The 24,104-nt window shown below is 49.2% G+C and overlaps 1 protein-coding gene across 2 annotated transcripts in view; it reads right to left on the bottom strand.

Annotated features, from left to right (window-relative positions):
• Lmo1 (LIM domain only 1) overlaps positions 1–20,153 on the bottom strand; it is a 39,746-nt gene extending 19,593 nt beyond the window's left edge. The window contains exon 1 of one of the 2 annotated variants that reach the window (XM_027942357.2): positions 20,047–20,153. In XM_027942357.2, the coding sequence (XP_027798158.1) occupies positions 20,047–20,068 (22 nt within the window). In that variant the 5' untranslated portion in view covers positions 20,069–20,153. Of the gene's footprint in view, positions 1–15,395; positions 15,475–20,046 lie in introns of those variants that run through there. The other variant, XM_027942356.3, reaches the window with a different exon arrangement.
• Positions 20,154–24,104: the final 3,951 nt, after the last annotated feature.

Here is a 24,104-nt window from a genome sequence, read left to right as displayed (position 1 = left end):
TGTGGGTTCGAGTTCAGGCTGTACCACTGACTAACATGGTCAAGTCCTTTAGCCTCTCTGAACTTTGGCTTCCTCATGAGCAGAACTAGAACGGGTAAGGCAGAATGCTTTGGGATCCTTGACAGGCTGTCGTAGTAGTACATACTTTAAAAGTCCTTGAGATGAGACAAGATCAGGACTAACCCCATTTCAAAGATTGGAAAACTGAAGCCATCAGAGGAAAGGACTCACCCCAGCTTCCACAGAACCCCAGGAACCCAGCTGGGACAAGGCTGCCAAGTAACTTCCCTTCTGGAAGTTCAGACATCCAAGGATGGTTTCTCTCCTCTTGCACTGTTCATTTGAATTTAAAAACAGATATCCCTAAACATAGAGTGTTCATATGATCCAGCAAGTCTACTCCTAAGTATATGCCCAAGAGAAGTGAAAAAACAGTCCTACTCAAAATCTTTTACATGAATGTTCACAGCAGCATTATTCACAAAAAGTAGAAACAACCAACATGTCCATCAATTGACAAATGGATAAAATATTACACATACACAGAATATTATTTGACCATAAAAAGTAATGAAGTATTGGCATATGCTGCAACAGGGATGAACCTTGAAAATATTATGCTAGGAAAGATGCCAGATTAAAAAAAACACATATTGTGTGATTCCATTTATATGAAATGTCCAGAATAGGCAAATCCATAGAGACAGAAAGTAGATTAGTGGTTGCCAGGGAAGGAGGATTGGGGAGAGACTGCTAATGGGTACAGGGTTTCTTTTTGAAGTGATGCGAATGTTCTCAAATTAGATAATGGTGATGATTGTACAATTCTACGAATATACTAAAAGCCACTAGATTGCACGTTTTAAAAAAGTTAATTTTGTGGTATGTAAATTATACCTCAATAAAGCTGTTATGTAACAATCATAAAATAAATATTCCTTTGAGAACAGGAGAGACTGGTTCATAAAAAAATTGAGCCCTGGCCTCACAGGACAACCATAGGGAGACAAAGGTTCCAGAGTCCCTCTTTCCTTTCTATTCTCCAGTCTTCCCTCCCCATGCAAAAATCTGACTCCACCCACTTTTCCAGTCTCGGTCCCCAGGACTCTCAGACCTTACCGGATCCAGTGCTCTTCTCTGATCCATTTGCTTCCACCATTGCATTCATGTTTTATCTTTCCAAATTTGTTGAAATTTCTGCATCTTTCAAGGACTATGCCCTGTCTGGAAAGTAGCCTTGCCCACAGGAGACAGGTCCTTCCTTCAAGACTGTGAGCTTGTCTTATGTGGGATGCCACAAGTGACATGTGCATAATGGCATGTGCACAATGAATATGGTCACAGTGGAGGCTGGGGATGGAATGCTGCCCTCTCCCAGGACCTGTGAGCCCAGCCTGGGGCAGGGTGTGCGAGCTCAGATCCAGGGCATGGCACCAGGAAGGAAGGCACTAAGGATGCTTTTGAAAGAAGCCTGTGTCCAGGCTAGGGATGATGCCCTTTTGTGACTAGTCTGAGAAGGTGACTCAAAAACATGGAATATCTAGGCTATCAGGGGGAGCAAGGAGAAAACTATAGCAAGGCATAATCCCCTACTCCCCACATCTAGGGAATGATCAGGGTCAGGATGAGAGTAGCAATGGCCATCCAGGCCTCATCTCAGCAGAGAAAGGCCAGTCTCCACATCTCTTGCATATGGAGAGGGCCCAAGATGGAACAGGACAACTCTTGTCACTTGAGAGGGATAACTGGGCCTTGAGGCAAAGGGACACATGCCCATTTTCTAGGTATGAGGCTACTTATCACCATGGAGTGTTATCTTAGGAACAAGCCTCTAACTTCTGGGGAGCTAGGACTGAGAAGACCTCTCAGGGGTAAGGGTGGCAGGAACAAGTGTCACACATACCCTTGCCTCCTGCACTCACTGTGTACTCACCAACAATTCTTTAGGTGAGCACAGTGCTGCCCAGCTGACAAGATGCATGAAAGCATTGTTTTTCATTTGAGTTCTGGGTGGGAGACAGGGAGGATACCCTAGGCCCTAATTTATGTATGAGAAAATCGAAGCTCAGAGAGTTTAAGCGATTTGATCAGGGTCATGCAGCAGTAGGTGGTAGATCAACACTTGCCTGAGATCTCATAGTCAAGGAACAGCAGAGCAGGACTGAGATAAAAAGTTGTATGTGTTGCCAGCCAAGCCCAAAGCAGGCTGCCTCTGCAGTAATTAGTCATGCCCTCATGAAGCTGCTGTTTCTTTTAAAGAATTCTAAAGATTACAAATCTATGTCTCTCCTCTTCATCCATAGGCCCAGACTGCAAGTGCAGAAAGAAACTAAAGGAAAGCCAGAAGGAGCCTGGGGCAATCAATTAGGGGTGTGGGGGGAGTCACCTGTAAGGCTAAAAAGGAAGGACCTTCCACACATAGTGCCCTTTTCTAGCTTCTAGTTTTATCACTTCCAATGTATTCTCCATAGAGTAGCCCAAATAAGCTTAATAAAATGTCAGTTTGATCATGAGTTTTGATTCTGCCTAAAACCCTTCAAAGACTTCCCACTGACCTTAGTACAAAATCCCAGCTCCTAACCGTGGCCTACACAGCTATGCATAGGGTGACCCTGCCAATGCAGACCAAAACTACAGCCATGTCAATGACACTCTGGGCTCCAGCCCCACCGACCTCGCTGGCCACCAACTCAGAGTTCCTGTTCTCTCTCTTCTCTTTCTCCGGGACAAAGGAATCCTTATGATTTTCTCTTTTCCCCTTTGACCTCCTTTACCTGTTAACTCAGTCATTTACTCACTATTCAACAAATATTTATTAAGCATCTGATATTGGCTGATGCTCTGGGGGGTTCTTCAACTATTTCCTCTCTGATGAACCCAGACCAACCAGACCCCTTCCTGCCCCCTCCAATCAGGCTTAGAATGCCAATGCAGAAAGAAGTGAAGGAAGGCAGGAAGGAAAGTAGGGGTGGTCCCTGACACTTGTAATTTGGTTACAATTATACCAGTGCTGTTTTTTCATCAAGAAATAGTTCTTAATAAACTACCAAGTTGACTTATTTTCTTAATCAATTTCATCTTCAATAGTGTTGAATCATTTCTACCTCCACCCCTGTTTTTAACTTATTAGCATTATTTTCTTTGGGATCAATGATTTTAAAATTTTTATGTGACTATTTTGTTCATGATCAGTTTTGGCTCATGTCAACTCATAAATTAGGCTTTTGCTGCTGTTGAGATTTCTTATGTGGCAATTATTTCTACCAGAAAATATTTCTGGAGCCAACTTCTGCAGATCTAAATTTTGTCGGGAAGCTTTGATTCTTCTGTCAATTTTCAGTCAATAACATATTTTACCAGGTGCAGTCTTAGTGTTGCCAGTTTTCTTTGTGTTAATTATTTCAACCAATTTTAATTTTTTCCTGGATCTTTTTTTTTTTTTTTTTGCATTCTTACTAATACTAATGAGATATTATTCTCATGTATAAGGCACATTTTCACACTGATCTGATAAAGCAGTCTGAAGATCAAAGAGAAGTGTGAAAACATCCTGGGGGCCAAAAGGCAGGTAAAAACATTGCATTCTGTGCTTGGGTGGCATGCCAGGCTGGAACCCAGTGCCCCAGGGAGCCCTGCCCACTGCCCACTGCTTCCCAGGCTCCTGAATGTGCATGATGCCTCACAGATGCAAAACAGATTGTGACAAGGGAACACAGCTGCCTGGAACAGTCAACCTCTGACTGACAGGCAGATATGGGCCTCAGGCTGGGCTTCCCACAGCTTCTTTTGAGCCCTAGACTTTTCTACTCAGAAAGTATCTCAGACACAGTGAGTTGAGCAGGATTCAGAAGCTTTGGTATCTCAGTTTTCTTGGCCATAAAAGGAGGGAAGTGACCATTGTGCTCTCAGCCCCGTGTTGTAACTTCCACTTCTTGGCCTTGAAGCTTTGGACCTGTTCCAGGGGACCCCTCTGCCTCCTAGTTGAGACTCTATACTACCAGGAAACAGCAGGGTCTAGAGGCCTTGGACCTGGACTCAAATGTGGCAAGACCAAGTGTAGAGGGCTGGGGTGGGGGAGGAGGCACAAATGCTCTCTCACCTGTGAACTCTGTGACCCTCAGAGACCAAGAAAGAAAAAGAAACCTCCAAAGGGTCCTTTTCCTGCTGGTCTCTTGCCCTACAGTCATGGTCCCATATCCAACAGCACAAGGACTCAAACAGCACCCTTGGCAATATAAATGGGGAAACCAAGGTCCAGTGAGGGGAAGGGACCCGCCCAAGTACACACTCAAGGTGGTGGCAGTGCCAGGATGTGGTTGCAGGGGTTCTGCTTCTGGCCTCGTGCTCCCTGGGCAGCTGATGGGAGTGCTTCATCCCACAGGAACCCTGCTCCCTCACAAGGAACTGGGGAAGCCGCCTCTGCCCAGGTTTCCTCACAGACCTGACTCCGCCTTACCTAGAAACATGCAGGGGGAAGGGAGGCCCTCTGTCAACAGCTGTGGCAGGCTGGCTCACAACAGTACCATCCCCACCTCCTTGGAGGGTCTGGTGAGCAACCACTAAAGGAAAAGAGAGGCCCTGAATGGATGGTCCACAGGCCTCTACAATCTTGGCACACTTATCATCTTAAAAAAAGGGAACCGAGCAGTTCCCAGTTCCAGCCTGAGGGTGTGAATGTGTGTATGTGAGTATGTGTGTATGTGTGTGTGTGTGTGTGTGTGTGTGTGTGTCCCCACACACAATTAATACCATCCCCTCTCACCACTAGGGCCAGGAAAAGCCTGGGAGTGTCCTTTCCACCATCTCCCTAGGCTCATTGCAGGCAGGGGCCTTCTTCCTCTGAACTCTGTCACATGCCAACTTACTAGGGTAACCCAGGCAGGTGTCTATGGGTACAACCTACTCCTCTGCAAAATGGGGCTAGCTTATATTTGTCTTGCCAGCCTCCCAAGGTGCTATGAAGATGAAACGAAAGACTATGAGACATCTGTAACGTCCTTGGTTGAAACTGACTGGTGACGTGGCCTTCCCTAAGTCATGGCTGATGACTCCAGGGGAAGCTAACCTGTTGGACACTTGGAGCAGAGGTGCTACTGCAGAGGCTAACCTCTTATGGCAGGCCAGCTGCTAAGACAGTCACCACCAACCCTGTCTTTGGCATTTATGCCCTTGTGTGATTTACCTGGCTTCCTCAAATGTGGGCTAGACCTATTGACTTGCTCCCAAGGAAGAAAATACACCAAAAGTGATGGAATATCACCTCTGTGATGAGGTTGTAAGACTGTGACTTCCTTTTTTTTTTTTTTTTTTTTTTTTTGAGTTGCTTAGGACCTAGCTAAGTTGCTAAGGATAGCTTTGAACTCCGGATCCTCCTGCCTTAGCCTCCCAAGCCACTGGGATTACAGACATACGTCACCGCACCTGGCTTGTGACTTCCTTCTTGTGAGCAGACACTCTCTCTTGACGGTGTTAAGAAGCATACTGCCATGCTGGAGTGTCACACATGGCATGGAGCCAAAGGACAGCCAGCAGTCAACAAGGAATTGAGGCTCTCAGTCCCCAGCCCATGAAGAACTTAATCCTGACAGCAGCCAGATAAGTGAGTTTGAAAGTGGCTCCTTCCCCATGGATCTTGAGACAAGACTGTGGCCCCTGTCCAACACCTTGATTACAGTCTGTGAGAAACTGAGGGCCCAATTAAGGTGGAGGCCCAATTAAGCTGCCCCAGGTTCCTGTCCCACAGAAATGAGAGACTAAATGTGTGTTGCATTAAGCTGCTAAGTTTTGAAATAACTTGTTACTCAGCAATAACTAATCACTAATACACCACCACACTGGCCTGCACACTCAGGAGAGGAAAGACCTTTCTGCTGGCCTTTCAGGGGCAGAGATCCCTGCAGACAGATCTCTGGCCCACAGCCTACATTGCTGTGAGCATCTTTGAAGAGCACAGGCCTTGCTAGGAAGTGTTGTGAGAGAGGGGCCCAGAGGACACAACCCTGTCTCCAGCCCACCCCAGATTCCTGCCTTCAGTGGGAAGACTAGGAAAGAGGGTAGAACTGACCTACCTCCTCAGGGAGTGGTAGTCCTGGGTCCTTTCTGAAGAGCTCAGAACCTTGGGTGGGCTGGGAGCAGAGAAAGCTTGCCAAAGCACACACCACTTCCACTTTCTCTTTGTCTCTCACCAAAACCCTAGAAGGTTAGGGGAATTGTATCAACCATCCACAAGACTGTCAGACCTTTGCCTGATAAAGTCTCAACAGGCCTTAATGGTGGCTGTGATCATACCAATTTTATAGCTAAAATGACTATTAAAATCTACTCACTAGAATTACTAAGCAGAGAAAGGATTAGAACCCAGTCTATGGAACTTTCAAAGCCCATGCTAGCCACACTCATTTTACAAATGGGAAAACCAAGAAAGCAGAGAGTTCACATATTCTCGTGACACCCACAGGCAATACTACCCAATTGTTCCTGGAAAATCTATCATCAGAGATGGGGGTTCTTAAAGACCCACGAGAGAGGGACGGTGGGATGGAACAGAGCAGTTGTGGGCCACAGGAGCCCAGGCCTGTGCTGCTCCCATTCATCTGGGAAGAGTGCGTCTCCCACCCCCCACCAAGTCATTGTGCCAACCAGCAAAGTTGAATTATTAAAACTCCCTTCTGGGGTACCACACGGATTTCTCTCCACTGAGACTCAGAACAGAGGGGTGGCTGCTCCCGCCACACAATATTAAAATGTCAGGAGTTTAAGGCCTGCGTTGGTTGAGTCATAAGTTATCAGCACCCAGTGAGGGCCAACAGAATGCCTCCCTTAAATTATTAAGCAGAAAGCGTCAGACTGTAATATTTTGCTAAACCAAAGTACAGACACAGACAAAGATGTCATTTCAATATTTGAAACCAGCAAGTTTAATTTAAAATAAGAGCAAACCAATAAGCTCAGAACATAGCGGCGTATGAGAGGAAAATTATACTGTGAGAGGGGAAAAAAAGTGGAAGGACTTAAGAAATTTATAAAAGTAATCTCCAAGTGGAAATTAGAAATCAAGGCCTAGAAACAGAATAACACAAAAGAAATATTACTGTCCACTTTCTAAATCAATATAACACTGCTCCACGCCGGAATTACCATGGTAACTCAAGTAAAAAGAATCAAGCAATTCTTATTATTTCAAAATAAAATCACAGCCTGAAGCCTGGGTTTTATTACAACCACTGATAGATCGCTGGCTTGTATTTATCTGAAATATTGCTTTTCAATCAGCTGGTTTATGAATGTACACAGGCCTCTCACCAGCCCACTTACCGCCCCGTTTTGAGGCGAGGGGCCAACCAATGAATTGATTCTTGCCAGACCAAATCTGCATATATGGTCGGTTTAAGTTACCTCTGCTGACCACAGAGCTTCACCCCCTTTCAAAATGTCTGTCCAGTGGCTTTGAAAGACAGAGAGGAAAAGCTGGAAGAGGAGGCTGATCATATGGTCCCCTCCAAACTTGCCCTTGGAGAAATGGGGACAGGACTCAAAGGCAGTCCCCTGACAATCTGCCCCCATAGCAAGTTCTCTCCCACCCCCGGTCATCCTCTGGAAGGCTCCTTCTACCCACTCAGTGTTCCTCTCCCCAGTTCCAAGTCTGACTGTGGGAAAAGAAAGCCGGCAGAGAACAGAGAATGAGCACACAATTCTGTAGTCAGACCACCTGTGTTCTTAGCCACTGCAGGCATTAGAGAGCTGTGGGGCTTAGGACTAGTTACTTAAGCTTTATGTACTACACTTTTCTTATCTGTAAAATGAAGATAATAACAGTAGCTTCTTCCTAAGGTCATCATGGGTATTAAATGAGATCATACAAGGAAGATACATGGCAGATTGATTTCAAAAATGGCCCCATCCTCCATCACTTCCAGTATCCCTGCCCTTTGTAATATGACTTCTCGCTTCCTGCCTTCAAGAGTAGAATCTGTTTCCCCAGTCCTTGAACTTCGGCTGGATTTGTGATTTATTTTGGCTGATGGAATGCAGCAGAAGTGACAACATCCCCATGCCAGACCTTGGCCTCGGGAAGCCTTGTGAGATTCCATTCTTCCTGGACCCCTCTCTGCCACCAAGAACAGGCCAGATGAGTCTGCCAGATGATGAGGGGTACGCAGTCCTGTCTCCCCAGCATTCCACTGAGCAGCCATCCTCCAGCCTCCAGGTGTGAGAACAGAAAAACTGCTCAGCCAGCACAGCCTAAATCACTGACCCACAGATTTTTGAGCTAAATAAATGCTATTGTTTTGAACCTCTGAATTTGGGGTGGCTAGTGATACAGCAATAACTGATACATGTACATATTCCAATGCCTCATTTTAAAGTAAGCTTTCAATAAGATGAAAGCTACTTTGTTTTTATTACCTCCGAAGACACAGAGGCTGAAGCCAAAGAGATCACACTGTACCATGCAGAAAGCAATGTCAATTCACACAGGCAGGAGGCTTCCTGGTATATTATGTGTATATATGGACAGTAGGTGCCAGTTAGGTGTTGCTCCTATTGTAGAAAACTGAGGTTCAGTAAGTTGTCTGAAGTCAAACAGCACTCAGCTGGGACTAGAACCCAGGTCTTCTGAATCATGCTAGCAGACTGCACCTGGAGACAGCAGGGCACTCAGGAAAGCCTTGGTGATCTCCAGGGGAAGGGGAAGCAGGTAGGAGCTGATGACTGAACTCAGAAGACCTCCACATTGGGCATTTACCCCTGTAGCTGCTTCAGCCTGCCCACGCCTCACACTACCTGCTTTTAATTTCCCAGGTGTATCAGTGACTATAGGCTTCCATGATAGAGCACAAAATAACATATACCAACCAATGAGAGACTAGCTTGTTGCTAGGTAGGTATTCTCTGAGTATGGCCAACTAAAGGATGCAGGGCATGCCAGGCAAGGGGGACAACAAGAGCAAGGGTATAGAGGCAAATGCTGGGTTTCCATGGATCACCAACCACTGTGGTCATATTAGACCTGCATAGCTTAGGGTGATGATAGAGGTATCAGTCAGTCTCAGGTAAAATGCCAGGGTAGCAGAGGATGGTTCAGTCTGTAAGGAGCATGAGGAGAGAGAGAGAGAGTAGGTGAAGCGCAAGGATGGAGATAGCAGAATAGTAACAGGTAGGTCCAGAGTCCTAGGTGAACATAATCCAGTGATGTGCTGATGTTTAACTATCAGCTTTCCAGGAAAAAGCCCTGATTTGTTTCCATGATGTAGATAGTCCCGCCATGGTGATTTCAAGCTACTGATGTGATATTACTGAACTCAGAAATGGGAAGACGTTCACAAACAAGCCAATGCAAGTTGACTCCATGGTGTAGTTCTTGAGCATGGACCTGCCAGGAAACCATCCTAGTAGCACTGTGAAGAGTTAAGTCTGAGGGTTGGAGGATATTCTGCATGCCTCAATATCCTCCACTCCCTGCATGTGGGGCAGGAAGGCTGGAAGTCAGGCAGGATGGTGTATGCACTAAATGCATCTCTAGGGTTCTCCAGTCTGAAAGGCCTAGCACGGACAAGTGCCCATCAGCATTTACAGCTGAAGACACAACAACATTCCCTGGGCTGGCAGTAGGCTAGCTAAGGCTATGAGTGGGACACCCAGGCATGCCATCCTAGTCCAGCTAATGTTCCCTGTCATCAGAGTTTTCTAGCACCCAGTCTCATCATGCCTTGGGGCAAGTACAGAGGACATGACAGCTGAGAATGGAACCCAGAAATATGCTTAGGCTCTGCCACATAACCCAGGCAACTCTCTTACCCTCTTTTAGCCTCAACCTTCCCCCTATAAGTGAAGGATTTGTGAAGAGTCATCTTAGAGGCCTTTCTCTTGATGATCCCTGCCCTGAGGATCTGGGCAATGTTGAGAAATGAGGCCAGCCTGCTTCTCATTCAGCAGTGACCAAGGACCACGGTGGATGAACTGGAGGAAGGACAGTGAAGAACAGTGCTCATCAGTGAACAAGGCACTGGACTGAGTCCAGGACTATTTCATACCATACTAAAACTGATCAGGGGGCAATATTGCTTCACACAACTATGAGGCTTTCTGTGGATCAAGGAGGTACATGAACAGTATCTCACTTAATCCTGATAACAAACTTGTTAGATATGGCTGTTCTTATGGTAGAGGTGAGAAAGTATGGAGGTAAAGCAATCTCAATGTTGAGTGAACATGAAACACAAAACCAGTGGACACAGTAGCTGCACAGCTTAGCATGAAGGTAGAGGTAGCAGAAGGTCTAAGGACACACAGAGGCATTTATACCCTTTTCTCCACCTTCTGTCCTAATTCCTTCCAATCTTCTCAATGACCCTATATCAGGGCTTTCCAGGAGGCTGCGTGGCCCCTGGAGATAAGTCCAAACATCCTTGGCCTCCAGGCTACATGAAAGTAGCACTGCCTTCAGTAAGGCGCAGCTCTGGAAGAGGCTCCTAACTCTATACACCCACATCTGCTCAGGACCCCAACACACCTCAGGTCACTCCCTGCTCAGCCTCCTCAGGCTGCACCACCATAGCCCATCCAACCACAGCCACTTCCCAATTTGGGCACCCTTGAGCTGGCAGCCTAGCTGAGCCGAGGCTGAACTAGTTTGTGTCTCCTTTGCCCATGATCCCAGAGGGTTAGCTGTCAATGCTCATTGATAATCATCTATCTGTTCCAAGGGCATGAGACCAAACTAGGTCTTCTCTAGGTCCTGCTCACTAATGGGGCCTGCTGAGAGGAACCTTAAATGAAGAGGGTAGGACAGTCACCTGGTCTGACTTTGGGACACAGGATAGGGTAGAGAATCAATTCTCAGGAGGGAAAGACAGGCCCCCAGCTCTAGGCAATTACACATTTCCATGTGCTAAAAGCATCTTCGTGGGACATGTTCAGAGAGACAGCAAGAGAGAAAAGCAGTTCCCATAGCCACAGAGACCAAGTGAGTGGCCATGTCAGCACTGAGCACCGGCATGCAAAGGGTGAAGCTTTTAGGCAAGCAGCGGCCAGTGATCTCAGCTTCCCCAGTCCTAATGCTCCTGAAAGGCTCTCTCCTGCTCCCTGTAATTGGGCATCAGTAGTTAATGCAGTATTGACTGCATTACACGCTCCCGTGCCTCCCCTCACTAATGCCAATTGCATCACCTTGTACAGTCACCGGCTTGCTTAGCCAATAGCCGTTAAAAGCAATCCAAATCATGAATCATATGGGAAACTTTTAGCAAGACACCGCCATCCAAGGAGACAATTTACAGTTGAGTTAATCTGGGTACATTAGCGAGACATGGATTCTGGACGACAGACCAATTTATGTTGTTTCCCTGTCCCCCCCACCCCGCCCGCCTTAGTGCAGGCAAATGAATGGAAGTGCAGGGAACCGAGAGGCACCTGCCTCTTTACCCAAAGCTCCAGAAGCGGGTAGGGGAGACCCATCTTTATAGACTCTGCCTGGCTGAGTTTGGGCAGGAAGGAGAAGCAGCTATATATGCTACCCAAGATTTCTGACACCTCATTCCCACCAGTGAGGAGATGCCGCTCCTGGCACTGGTTATGGTAGATGCAGATGGAGACAACCCCCACTTCTAGGTACCCAGTGAATGCCAGGTCTGGTCCCTACCCTGCCGGCCTCACAAGGCCTTTACTAGCCCTCCTCAGGCAGCAGTGCCTACTAGGGTCTGCCTTCCTGTCCTGCCAGCAGGCTGGGGTCTCTGGCATGGAACAGCATCAGGGCCCATTCCCTGCCTCTATCTGCAGGGCCCGGTGGTCCAGACCACACTGTCAGAAAAGGCCCTGGGACCCTCTGTGGTCCAGGCTGTGATGGGATATCCATGGATGTCCTGCTGGTGGCTGAACAGGCGCTGGTCAGTAGCTGAACACAGCCAAGTGCCTGTCTCTTAGACAAACCAAGTCAGCTGTGGTGGCTGTGCTCCTAGCAGTCATTAACAATTGAAGACTCCTCTGTCTGGTCCTCCTGAGCCCAGCTCCATTTTCCTTAAGCAATTTTTACTTATTAAAAATGCTTTAAGAATCATGTCTGGTGTTTAGTTCCACAATCTGCCTGCTGCTTCCTGTGGTCACCCCAGCCATCCTGCTGGGCCTTTACAGAGGCGGTTTATACCCAGTCTTGCCCTTCTCCTGCATGAACCTGGGAGCATGCCAGTATCCCCAGCTGGGTGCCCTCAGCATCCTCTCTTGCCCAGGCCCACATGGCTCAAGCTGTCACTGTTCTGTCCATCCCTATGAAGGGCCTCTTCTTCAATAGCTGAGGCCTAATTTGATTCTCAGGGTTCAGTATAGTACCTCCCTTTGCTCCCCTGGGACTTCAAATCTCCTGGCAAAGGCACACATTCTGGTGCCAGCCCAAACTGCAGGTGCCAGGAGAAGACAGGCTGTTTCTCTGGGGAAGTTGGAGCTCAGCTCCCTTTCGCTGACAGGCAGACCCGGCAGCGTTTAGAAAGCCCGGACCCTGAGTTCCAGTAAAGTGGAGATAGCTAGGCCAAGAGCAAGCGTCCAAATGAAAGCAATTAATCTTAAAACCCAAAGTTTAACCGTTTGCAAAACAGATCTTTCTGTCTCTGTGGTGACCCTTCACTGCTCGACCTAATGGATTACTTTATTAATAATGCACTGTGCTTAAAAGCAAAAAAAAAAAAAAATTTTTTTCTGAAGATTCAATACTTCAGAAAGTCTCTTAAACCCGTTGCTACGGCAAAACGATTGATATTTTATTATCTTTCAGAAGTGCAACATGAAAGCCCTGCAGCCCAGCAGAGCAAAAGCTTTGGTCCTCAGCAGCTGGCAGACCCGACTTCAACCAGTGGAGCCCCAGCCTCTCCCGACAAGATGCTGTCAGGTGGAGAAAAGGCATTGGGGGTGGTTAATAGGAGCCAGGAGTCCCTGCTGCAGCCAGACAAAGGGTGCTGAGTAGAGCCCTAAGGAACATACTTCTTAGGACCTACAGAGCCAATGTAGCCACCCAGCTCAGATGGCCACTTGCAGGGGGGGCGGGGGGCTAAAGTATATAAGAAGTTACTGTGGGTGTGGACAAGTGAGTGAATCCAGAGTCTTTCTCCCTCCCCCAATGAAGGTGTGTGTACCTTCAAGGTTTCCTGGAACTAGGGGAGGCCAGACTCTAACGGGGAATGGAACATAGAGTTATGAGCAAAAAGGTTGCTTTTGAAGGACAGTTTTAGGCTCTGAAGGACAAGAATTTGGTGGTTGCTCAGGACTCCAGTCATGTGTCTTTTTTGTGCTATAATGGACCCCAGAGCCTAAGAGAGTCAATGGTAGCAGGCACCATATTGTTTAGAATGGACAGGTGGAGGGACATTTTGAACTCTCCTTTGCAGCTCTGGCTGGGACTAGGGCAAATACATACTCTGAGGTGTACTGCAGTCCAGAGGCTCCAGAGATCCATTCCCACTCAGGGATCATTTGAAACTCTTAGTATTATCAGAGCCCAAGGAACTCTAAAGGTCTGATCATAGATTCAGCTGCAGATCCTAGTTGGAGGTGAGGGTGCCATCTTGTTGGCACAAAATCAATCTCCCTGGCCTGAAGCCTCCCTTGTACAGAACTCTGGTCTTCTGGATTCCTAGCTTAAACCTGTGGAACCAAGCACATAAAATAACCTCAGCTAAAGATGCATCCTGATTTCCATATGCACCCCATAGTAAGAGTCCCTCCAGGCACCAAGGAAGGACCATTTGTGCTGGCTTCTGCAAGTCCTTCGTTTTTACTGAGAGAGAGAAAGACAAGTCTAGGGATGGACATGACTGATCCAAGGTAACACAGGGTTAGTGACAAAAGGAGCCAAATCAAGGTCTTTTCCCTTCCTGTCAGACCTGACCTCAGACTCCTTCTTCTCCTTTTCTTTCTATGTAAAATGGCACCATCCCAGTCCTCTAATAGTTCACAAAGGGTTTGGGGCCGGTGAGGGGAATCAGTCTGTGAATTCAGAAGATGGAGATGATATCACGCTTCAAGCAGCCTAAAAGGATTTAGTTCCCCCACCTGCTTTCCTCTTTCTATATGCATGCCAAGAATCAGACTTACGGGCTTACCAGCCCCAGAGTTCCCCTACATATTACCTCTAAGCCAGACATTTTAAAGATCCCCTCAACTCCTGATGTTTCTGAAGGCATAGGTAGACTGGGGCATCCGAGTATGGTAGTGTCAAAGTGAACATCCTGTGTGACCTTGAACAAGTCACTTAACTTGCTATCTTTACCAATGATCATGTCAATAACACTGCTGCCTGAGTGAACAGAGGGCATAAGCCCAGTGAAGGACAGTCACCACACTCTAGGGAATGCTTGTACTCCCAGCAAGCTCACCTTTTCAGGTTTGCATCAAAGACAGATGCTAGCAGCAGTACAGGTGCCAAAAATCATGTCCAGTTCTCCCTACAAAACCACATGAGCCTCACCTGTAGAGCAGGCCAGAGGATACCAGAATACCGCCACTCTGCAGACCATGGGGGCCTTAGGTCAGAGGTCATACACCGTTTTTTACCCACTGGGGACTGAGGTGCCTAACTTTGTATGACTCTTAGGCAAAGCACTCCCAGCCAGTAAGTCTTTGGAGTTTATGGAGTCACCTGCTTGCTAGTGACCTCCAGCATCCATGGGCACCTGTGTTCTGACTTTTTGGCCCTGAGGTCTGGGGAGATGCACCAAAGCCCGTGTCCAAGGAAGGACCATGTTTCTCTCAACGGGTTATCCAGCAAGCTACTGGACTGTGGCGGGACACTTCCTCTGGGCCAAACTCCCGCCCCGCGCTCCGGGACAGAGATGGTGGGCCAGCACAGGAGGTGTCTTCTCACCAACAGACGTTCGTCGTAGCTGTGCCCAGGAGGGCCCAACCGGTCTTTCCCTCCCGTACTAGGCACCCTGGCTCTTCACGCCATCCTCCCGCTTGCCCCAAGCCCTGGAGTCTGATTCTCCCGAAGCCGCCGATTTGCTTTTGCGCCAGCGCCTCTCGGGTTACGCGGCTGGCGCGAGGGTGATGGCTGCGGTGAGAGGAGCAGCCGCAGAGACCAAATGCTCAACGCGAACCGCCACGGCGCGGAGATCCGAGGGCAGCCAGAGCCTCCACGCGGCCCCATCGCGCATCACACGGCCAGCGCACAGCTCATCAGCTCTGGGCCGGAATCCCGGGGTGGGGGTGGGGGTGAGGGTCGGGGTGCGCGCGGCCCCGGGCTCCTCCACCCAACCCTGTCCCACCCCGGCCCAAGTCGGTTGTACGCTGCGGGCTCCGCGATCCCAGCTGAGCCCAGAAAGTGTGCGCCGTTGCCCCTGCATATGTTCCCGCGCACCGCGGCGGGGGAGGGGGGAGGGTTGGGGGTGTCAGGACCCCCGCCCGCCACCTACCGTCCTCCTTGTCCAGCACCATCATCTCGGGCGCTCCGTGTCCAGCCGCAGCTCGGCTCGGCCGGGAGAAGGGCGCCGACTCGGGCACGCTTGGCGGGGCGGCCGGTCCTCGGGTAGCGAGCGGGCTCTAATTACCCGCTTGTCCGGCTCTTAACCTAGATTGCACTCAGCTAGAATTACATTCAGGAGTGAAGCACTTCGCAGATACAAAAGCAGTCTCACCTACTTTTGTGCCTCAGAATTGCAAGGAACTACGAACTGCAATTTAGAGAGAGAGAGAGAGAAAGGGAGAGGGAGAGAGAAGGGGGAAGAGAGGATCAGAGCCGTTTCTTTGATTCTCACCTTCTAAATGGCTCAATTTGCCCAGTATAATCTGTCTTAATGTAATTGCATTTGATAGCTCATAACCCTGGCTCTGGCAACGACACAGCTTTCAGCCTCATAAAGTGTTTTCCCCTCGGATTTAATCTGAATCTCAATCTAAAATTATATTCAAAGAGATGGGGGAATCTCGGCGGCCGTCTCCCGCTGCCTTTCTCCCTCAATGTATGAGGTTTGCACTCCTGCTACTGAATAAATGCACACATTTCGCGAGGTCCCCCTCCCTCCCGGGTTAATGGGGAGTGGAGACGCGCGGCTGCCCGGCTCCGCAGCGCCACCTGGAGGCCTCTCGACCTCAACTCGGCGCGTGGCTCCGCTCTCGTCCCAGGGTCTGGTTCTCCGCTGTCAGTCTGGTGGACAATCCAGGTCTGTTACTTCCAATCCCTAGGCCTTGAGTTCTCTCTCTTCACAGAAGGGATATTTCTCTGATCCCGTCCCCTCCCTTCCTACAAGCCCTGCCTGGGGGTTCTGGTTGATTCTGGGATTGTCTGGCAAAGTAAATCCTCTGCAGGATACAAAACCTCCCACTGAGTCTAATAGCCTACCCTTGACCCTAGCAGCTCCAAAGAACACCCTGATTCCACGGAGTGGAGGAGACTGTCTCATCTTTTCTCTGAGCATGGAATGGCCCTGAATATTTTCTCCTTCCACTAATATTTATTGAGCATGTATTTTGTGCCAAGCACTAGTCTAAGGCACTAAGGATACATCAGTGAACAACAGCTTCCTGCTGCTGTTACGCAGTTGACAGTTTTTGCTCCGTAATTCATAAGGCAGGAAGGGGGTCAGACAGTGCCCATCTCTTTCCTTAGCCCTGCTTCTCCTCAGAGCCCTGGGGCTGGTGCCCAGGCTGCCTACTCCTGGAAGGCCACCTATTTTTAAATCCCAAGAGCTTCCCCACCCCCACATATAGTACAGAGCTCCAGGGTAAAGTGGAAATAATGCTTTTCCTCCAGAGCTAAAAAAAAACGGCTCCAGATATATGTGCTGGGAATTTGGTCCTGGCAGCCACATCTAAGGACTAGACCTAGGCAAAGAGAAGGAAGCTGAAGTCTTCGGAGTGCCAAAGGGCCACCAGATGGGATTCTAACTCATCTCTGCCAATTAATGATGGTGGACCTTAGTAAGTCAGTTTCTCCCCTTGGGCCTCAGTTTCTCTGTATGTGAAGTGGGACGCCTACTCTTCCTGGCTCTAAGACAGCTGTGGGGATCAGATGAGATAATGCATGTGAATGTGCTTTGTAAACTGTGGCACTCTGAACAATGGGGAGGATTATCTGGTACAAAGGAAACCTGGATGCTAGGTCTTGCCCCTTCTACCCTGAGAGGCCCCAGTGCTTGACAGGGTGGAGAATTAGGGGCTGAAGCCCATCTTCTCCTCTCCTAGGAAGGGAAGTCAGGCTTTGAGGAAACAGAAGAGTGGCTGCTTCTAATGAGATGCCTCATCTGCAGCTCAGAGGGTTTCGCTTTTCCCTTCATCTTGAATACTTAATCCTAATAGTCCTTGAGTATATTTGATGTTAAATATATCATTTTGCTCAGATTCGCTGTCCCTCAGGACTACAAGCTTGATCTCTCCCTTGCCACTTCAGCCGGAGCCATGCCTGCAAGGGCTGAAGGAGGCTTCAGCACCACTGCCACTGTCAGATTTGGTGTCAGTTCCCAACCCTGACCTGTGCTGGGGGCCAGACAGTGCTGCAGAAACCCCTATGCTGCCTGAAGGAATTCACTCCACAAAAGCTGCAGCATTACTCCTGACCTCCAGGGACACTTCTCCTCACTTTCAGGGTCTGGCCCTAACCCACAAACCAGGACTGAACTAGCTGGTGCAAGACCCAGCATCCACATTTCCACTCTCTTGTCCACATGTTGTGCCTGGGCCTTTTGGGAGGATACCCAAAGAGGGTATCCAATTAACAGCAACATGGCTGCCTTCGCTTTGGGGAGTCAGGACCCTGCATCTCCAAGTACTGAGCAATGGGCTGCAGAAGGAGATGGGGCATGTCAGCAGGAGATCAATGTTGTGTTTGAAGGCTACTTCTGCCCACAAGCAGCTCTCTCTCAGCTGTGAGCATGACACTTTCAAACTGACCCAGAGAGGTTGCCTTCACAGCTGGGTTACAAAACTGCCTAACAAGTCTCAAAAGGTTTGGGTGGCTTAAATTCCCAGCTAGGAAAGGGCCTGCTGGGTTGAGAGAGCCAGACAGAAGTTTCAATCATTGGGCAATGTTCTCCTCAGCTCACAGGTAACTCTCACCTCTATGTTCACCCCCACCCAAGCAACCTCCAGGTCCAAGGACACACCCACAATGAAGTGGAATCCTCAGATCCCCTGGGGCTGGAAAAGGCAGTTTTCACCCAACACATTCCACAGGTGATGAGCATATATTCTCACTTCTACATGCCAAGAGTGCTCCAAAATGCCTTTGAAATGCCTCTGGGGATAGCAGGAGGAAGCCAATTGATAAGTCCCCAAAGTTACTTTGAGGAGAAAGGGGGTGCTATTGGCTGGCATACAAATTTCTGGGCAGGTCTCAGAATTTTGTCCTTGGCCTGGTAGAAAAGTCCTGAGAAAAGGTTCCTGCAGTGGGGGTTGGGGGCTGGTAGGACTCCATACCTGAGGACCCAGACACACTAGATATTCCAGAGCTCTTCAGTGGAGGCTGTCAAATGTTTCAACCTGAGGGCCCTGCTCTCAACACAGTGCCGTTGTCTCCAAGATAGGGTTTAGGCCTGGCCTTATAAGTAACACTTAGAGAGCTATTCTAAGTGACAAGGGTTCCTTCCCTGTGGCCACTATAGTTTACAGAATAGAGTGAACCTACAGTCTTTGCAGTGTGATCAGGATGCCTGCTAAGTTCAGATGCCCTGCCCTACCCCCTGAAGCACACAATAGCAGCTCATGCACAGGAATTTGCAACCAGCTACCCTAAAGAAGTGCACAGTCTGCAAACTTTCCCTCTTATGGTGTCTACAGAGCCCAGATAGGCCTTCTGAGAAGCTGTAGTCATAAATTGTTAGGTCTTGTGAAGGCCTAAGCCAAATCTGTACCTCAGAAAAGAAGTCTAGCTTACCCCTTAAATAAGTCTTACCCCCTGAACATCAGTCCTGAAAAAGTTGTAGGTGCTGGCTGACCCACTGTCCAGGTTTGCCCTAGGACTCAGAGATATCCAGTGCTGCAAATGGAGAGTCTTGGGCAAACCAGAACAGCTGATAACCATAGGGAATATGGTAAGGTGGGACAAGGGACTAGTGGGGCTAGAAAGAAAATCCAGGCAGTCAGATCCTTTCCCTGCAGACCAGCAGCTGCCTCCGGAATGCAAATTTTCTAGCTTCCTGCCCCACCACTTTCTCTTTCAGGCATTACTGGACTGTCCCAGCCCCTGAGGCTGGTCCATGGCCAGCCATATCTTTGAGTTCTACCAACATACTGGCAATGTAAAGAGTGTCAGTTGGATACAGGGATGGATCGTTTTTGTGAAATCCAAAGTTGGCTGCAGTTTAGGGTGGAGGTTCTTTAAGCAAAGGAATACAAGATTATTAATACAAAATTACCACTACGGATCTGGCAGCTGAAAGACCTTGAGGACCCCAAACTTCCTTAGCTTCAAGACAAATATGCCTCAGAATGAACCTGGTATTGTGAGCTATATGGTTCATCCACCTCCTCTAGCCAGCAGGGCACCTCTCAACACCGGCTGGGTGAACTGATGGCATGCTTCCTCCTGGGCCCTGCAGGGGCGCAGGCAATATTAACCCTCCCTCAGCTATGAAGTCCCTGACCTAAGGAACCCCATGATCATGCTGCTTTGCACCCTCAACCCCAAGTTCTCTGGGAATCCCCCTGGGGATCACTTCCGCAGTAGGGGGACATGCAGACGCTCAGGCCCAGAGACAGCTGGCAGTAGTCAATGTCGGGAAGCCCGCGGCTCTCGGGTAGCAGAGGCGCTCCGGATGCCTGCAAGGCGGCAAGAGCCGGTGAGAAAGTTCCCAGCCTGAGCGTGTGGGGTTGGCGGGCTCCAGGTGGCGGAGGAGACTTCCTAATCCTGGCGAGGAACACCGGGGACTGAGCCTGGCACCCCGGACACCCACACCCGCGCACGCATCCAGCCGCCGAGCTTCCGGGGAGCAGCCAACCCGCCTGAAGCGGCCCGAGCGGGCTCTGGAGACACTGTCGCCGAGAGCGGGGTAGTCACGGCAGAGCCCGTGGGGCCGCCCTCACCGTGTGCCCACGCGTCCCGGGTACCGGCACCACGCGTCGGTCACCTACCGTCCTCAGGGTCCAACACCATGGTCCTCCGGCGGCTCCAGCCGGGCACACGCCGAAGACGCAGAGGGGCGCGCGGCTCAGGCTCCCGCCGCCGCCCGCTTGCGGAGCTCTCGCCAGCCCAGCGCCGGCTCGGCGTCCAGCTAGCAGCGGCCGCCGACCCGCGCGGACCGACCCGCGCTCGGAGCGCAGCCCGAGGGGCAAAGAGCTCGGGAGGAGGGAGCGAGGGCGCGGCGCGGCGCGGCGCGGGGGCGGGGGCGGGGGCGCGCCGGCAGGGCCGGGACGCTGGAGCCGCGGGAGCAGCCGCTGCCCGGGCCGGGCCGAGCAGAGCCGGAGCCGCAGCGGCAGCAGCGCGCGGGTTTTTCTCTGAGCCGGCTGCGCTCGCCTCAGCAGAGTGCAGCCTGCGTTTCCCAGGGCCCCTCAGATTCCCCTGTTAATTAAATCAATTCATTATGCTCAGATCTGATTAGCGGCCCTTCCCCCCTTTGAATCAATTATTCAATACACAAACATAATTGCTTGGGCCAGAGGTGCCCGCCATTAGCTTATTTAACTCCAAGGACACTAATTACCCGCAGGGCACGGGAACTTTTCTCATTAATTCTGACAAAACACAAAAGCACAGCCAGAGTGTGTGCGAGTGAGGGACTCTGTGTGTGTGTGTGTGTGTGTGTGTGTGTGTGTGTGTTCGCATGCCAGAGTGAGGGCTGTTTGGGGTGGTGGGCCACTGTGTGAGAGGGGAGGGTGGCAAGTGTGATCCCGAGTAAGAGTGTGCAGTTTTCAGCCTGCCACAGTGCAGCTGTGAGTGTGGGACTCCCTGTGTGTGATTGTGAGGCATTGTATGAGTGCATCTGGCTGGGTGTGGCTCTGGACTGGACTGTCAGCCGAGGTTGGAGACCCAGCACAGGAATGTGTGTGAGATTGTGAGAGTGCTTCTGTGTGACTTTGTGAATGTGACTCTCTGGCTATGGTGGCAGGCACTCCATCCCCTCTCTTTTCTCATTACTGCCTAGCCATTGTCCACTGCATATTCAGATCCAAGGGGGCAAAGTACAGGCCACAGAAGAGAAACCAGGGAGGGTCAAGAGGGAATAGGTGACACAAGAGCCAGGCTGAGCCACAGTATCCAACCCCCTCCCCAATCACCTGTTCCTGCACTAATTGGTCTATGCTCCCCGCCACACACACTATCACCCTACCTCACTGCCCTGTTCAAACCCCTGCTTTCCTTGCCCTCTCACTGTCCCTCCCAGTTCTGCCTCTACTGTCTCTACTTTTATCTCAAAGCCCCCTACACTTCATTTCTACATATGCTTGACAACCCCACCCACTCGACACCCAATTCTCAACTTCCTGTGTCAAGGCTATACAGAGGGTGTGGTGTGCCTATGCCTGACCAACTTCTCCACATTTTACCTCCCAGGAAATCTCTATTGAGAGAGCCCACAGAGGCAGGGACACAGAGGGTAATTGATTCCCCCAAATTAGGTTTCTGCTTTCTAAAGACCGGTATTGTTCCTGTTCTCAATGTGCACAGAGGTATTGAAGATTTCCTTTTTGTTTCCTCAGGCAATGAATGAGCTTAATCCATTTGGCTTTATAAATCAGGAAACTAATATTCGCTCCTTCCATAGCAGCTTTTTAAAAAATTTAATTGGTGGGGGAGGCGCTGTTAGTCACCCTTATGCTGTCCCCAAGCCCCCACTTATCAAAACACATTCTGATTGAGGGGCGGAGAAAAGGCAGGGGGAAGAGGGGTCTCCTGCTGATTCTCCTGTCCTTCTCCACCCTTCAACATGGACCCACAGAGTATCTGGAAAAGTCTGAAATGATTGCATGAATCAGACTTGATTTAATGAAGTAAAGGGGAATGTTCACAGTTCTTCAGAATGATTTCCCAAATTGGCTACTCTTAGTTCCCCACTAGCTTGGAACCACTCAGAGTACACACACTATGCCTTAGGTTTGGCAAATCCTCCTCCTCGTCATCCTGCATAGCCACTGGAGTCATTCCCTCTGGTGCCAAGATCTGGCCTTGTTTCTCCCCTGCTCAAAAAATCTTTGATAGCTGTCCATTGTCCACAAAATAAAATCCTAATCCAACCTCCTTGTAATCTGGGGAGGCTTGGCTACCACCACTACTCCTCACTCAGTTCAGGTGATGTCTACTGAGTTCCATCCACTTGCAATCCTGCTCCTGCAGCCTGCTGTACTGTAAGCGAACGTACCTGCAGGTTCTGACCCCGGTGACTCTTCTCACTCTGTCCTTACCTCTCCAAGTCCTCTGAGGAAACAGCTCCCCTATGATCCTCCAAGTGGGGTATCTCTGAGTGAAGGTTAGGTTTGCTGAGTGGTGTATGGATTAGTCTGTTGAGGCCTAGGAAATAAGTTCAGCCCCTGGGACAGGGTTCACTTCCCCCCTGGAGTGGGTGGACACATGGAATATCAAGAGTCTACTCTGTTTCCCTGGAGAAAATGGAAGCCTGAGGAATAAGGGAAGGAACTTTGATTTCCTGGGCTTTCAATTTAAGAATGGAGGTTCAGAGACCCTAAACACTCACCCCCACCCCCCAGGATGTCATATAGATATTATGAGAGCAGAGATTGGAGCACACTTCCTCTGAAGGAATATGTGGATCTGCATGCTCACTCTGTTCAGTTCTCTGGGGAGCCAGGCAAAGCCACTTCCTGGATTGGTGTTAGCTGGTACTTGTATTAGGGTATCTTGAGCAAGTAAGGTCTAAAATTTTGCCCTCTCTCTACTCTCTCCAAGCTATGTGCCTGTCATGAGTTGTACCCATTCAGAGAGGGCACCTTATGCTACTTTGCACAGAGTGTCATATGGAGTGGCATGGCCCCAAAACTGGGTATCTCTGCTTGGCCAGAGTTCACACTCAGAGAAGCCAGTCTGAGGGGTAAACACCCAGTTTCCCTACCCTTACCTCACTTGTGGTAAAGGCTTATATGTGCTCTCAAAAGATCAGCTCCCTGGTTTTCCTAAAGAGATACAGAGAAAGAAAGTTCCAAAAGCTTAATCATTATGGAGCAGTGAGGTGTTGCAACAGATGCCCAACCCTATCTGTGCATTTTATATGGGGCCTCGACTCCTGGTGAAAGAGTGAACTGAGTTCATAGCTGGGACTGAGATGGACAGACAGAACTGTCACAAGTACTGAGTTTCCCACAGGGATCTGTGATAGAGGAGAAGCAATAGGTGCAAGGGGATCTTCTGGGTGGACTAGACTGTGAAGCATGGTATGAAATTTGGAAGGAGCAACAGTTCCAGAGATGGTGCAAAGTTGAGCCTGACCTACTCCTGACCACCATTCTAAGAAGAAGAGGGTGGTTGTGCAAATGAGGAACCTGGTCATAGGGAGTTCTCCCCTCTGAAAGAACTGATCACTAGAAGCTAAAGTGTCATCTTGCTAGGTCAGGAAGGAAAAGAGCAGCTTAGTTCAGTAAACTGGTGGCACTGGCAGCAGCTTAAGCAAGATGGCAGGAGCATCAGGCAGCAGCTCTAATTAAACAGGAGACATCTATTCCCCCAACCCTACTGCTCACCCCTGGGATTGTTAGGAAATGACTCTCTAAAACTCAAAATCTAGTGGTGTCCAGAGAGTACTTCAGTTATTCGTGTGAGCATTCCTAGAAAGGCCTCACAACTTTTTGGAGAGTAGAATCCTAGAAAGGAGAAGTGGAGCATCAGAATTGGGGGTTAATTATTGTAAATGTGTGAGATCTGGTACTTGGCACTTGTATTATCTTTATGTTCCAACCTGTCTTAGCTGCATGACGAGCATGATGGGAAAGGCTGTGTGAGCAAGAATGGACCAGAACAATAACAGGAAGCAGCACCCACTGGGACCGCCAGTCTTCTCTGGCAGCAACGGAGCTGGGTATATCAGTATGTTACATTAAATGTGAAGAAAGTGAATTTTGCTATCACAAAACAGATTGTCTGAGTTAAGTTAAAAAATAAAATACAGCCAAATGCTGTTTACAAGAAATACTCCCAAAACAAGGTGACAAAAAAGACTGAAAATAAAGCAATAGGCAAAAAT

Source organism: Marmota flaviventris, chromosome 9 (assembly GCF_047511675.1).
Source record: "Marmota flaviventris isolate mMarFla1 chromosome 9, mMarFla1.hap1, whole genome shotgun sequence".
NCBI lineage: Eukaryota > Metazoa > Chordata > Mammalia > Rodentia > Sciuridae > Marmota > Marmota flaviventris.
The sequence above is the reverse complement of the archived record's forward strand: the minus strand, read 5'-3'. Positions and strand labels throughout refer to the sequence as shown.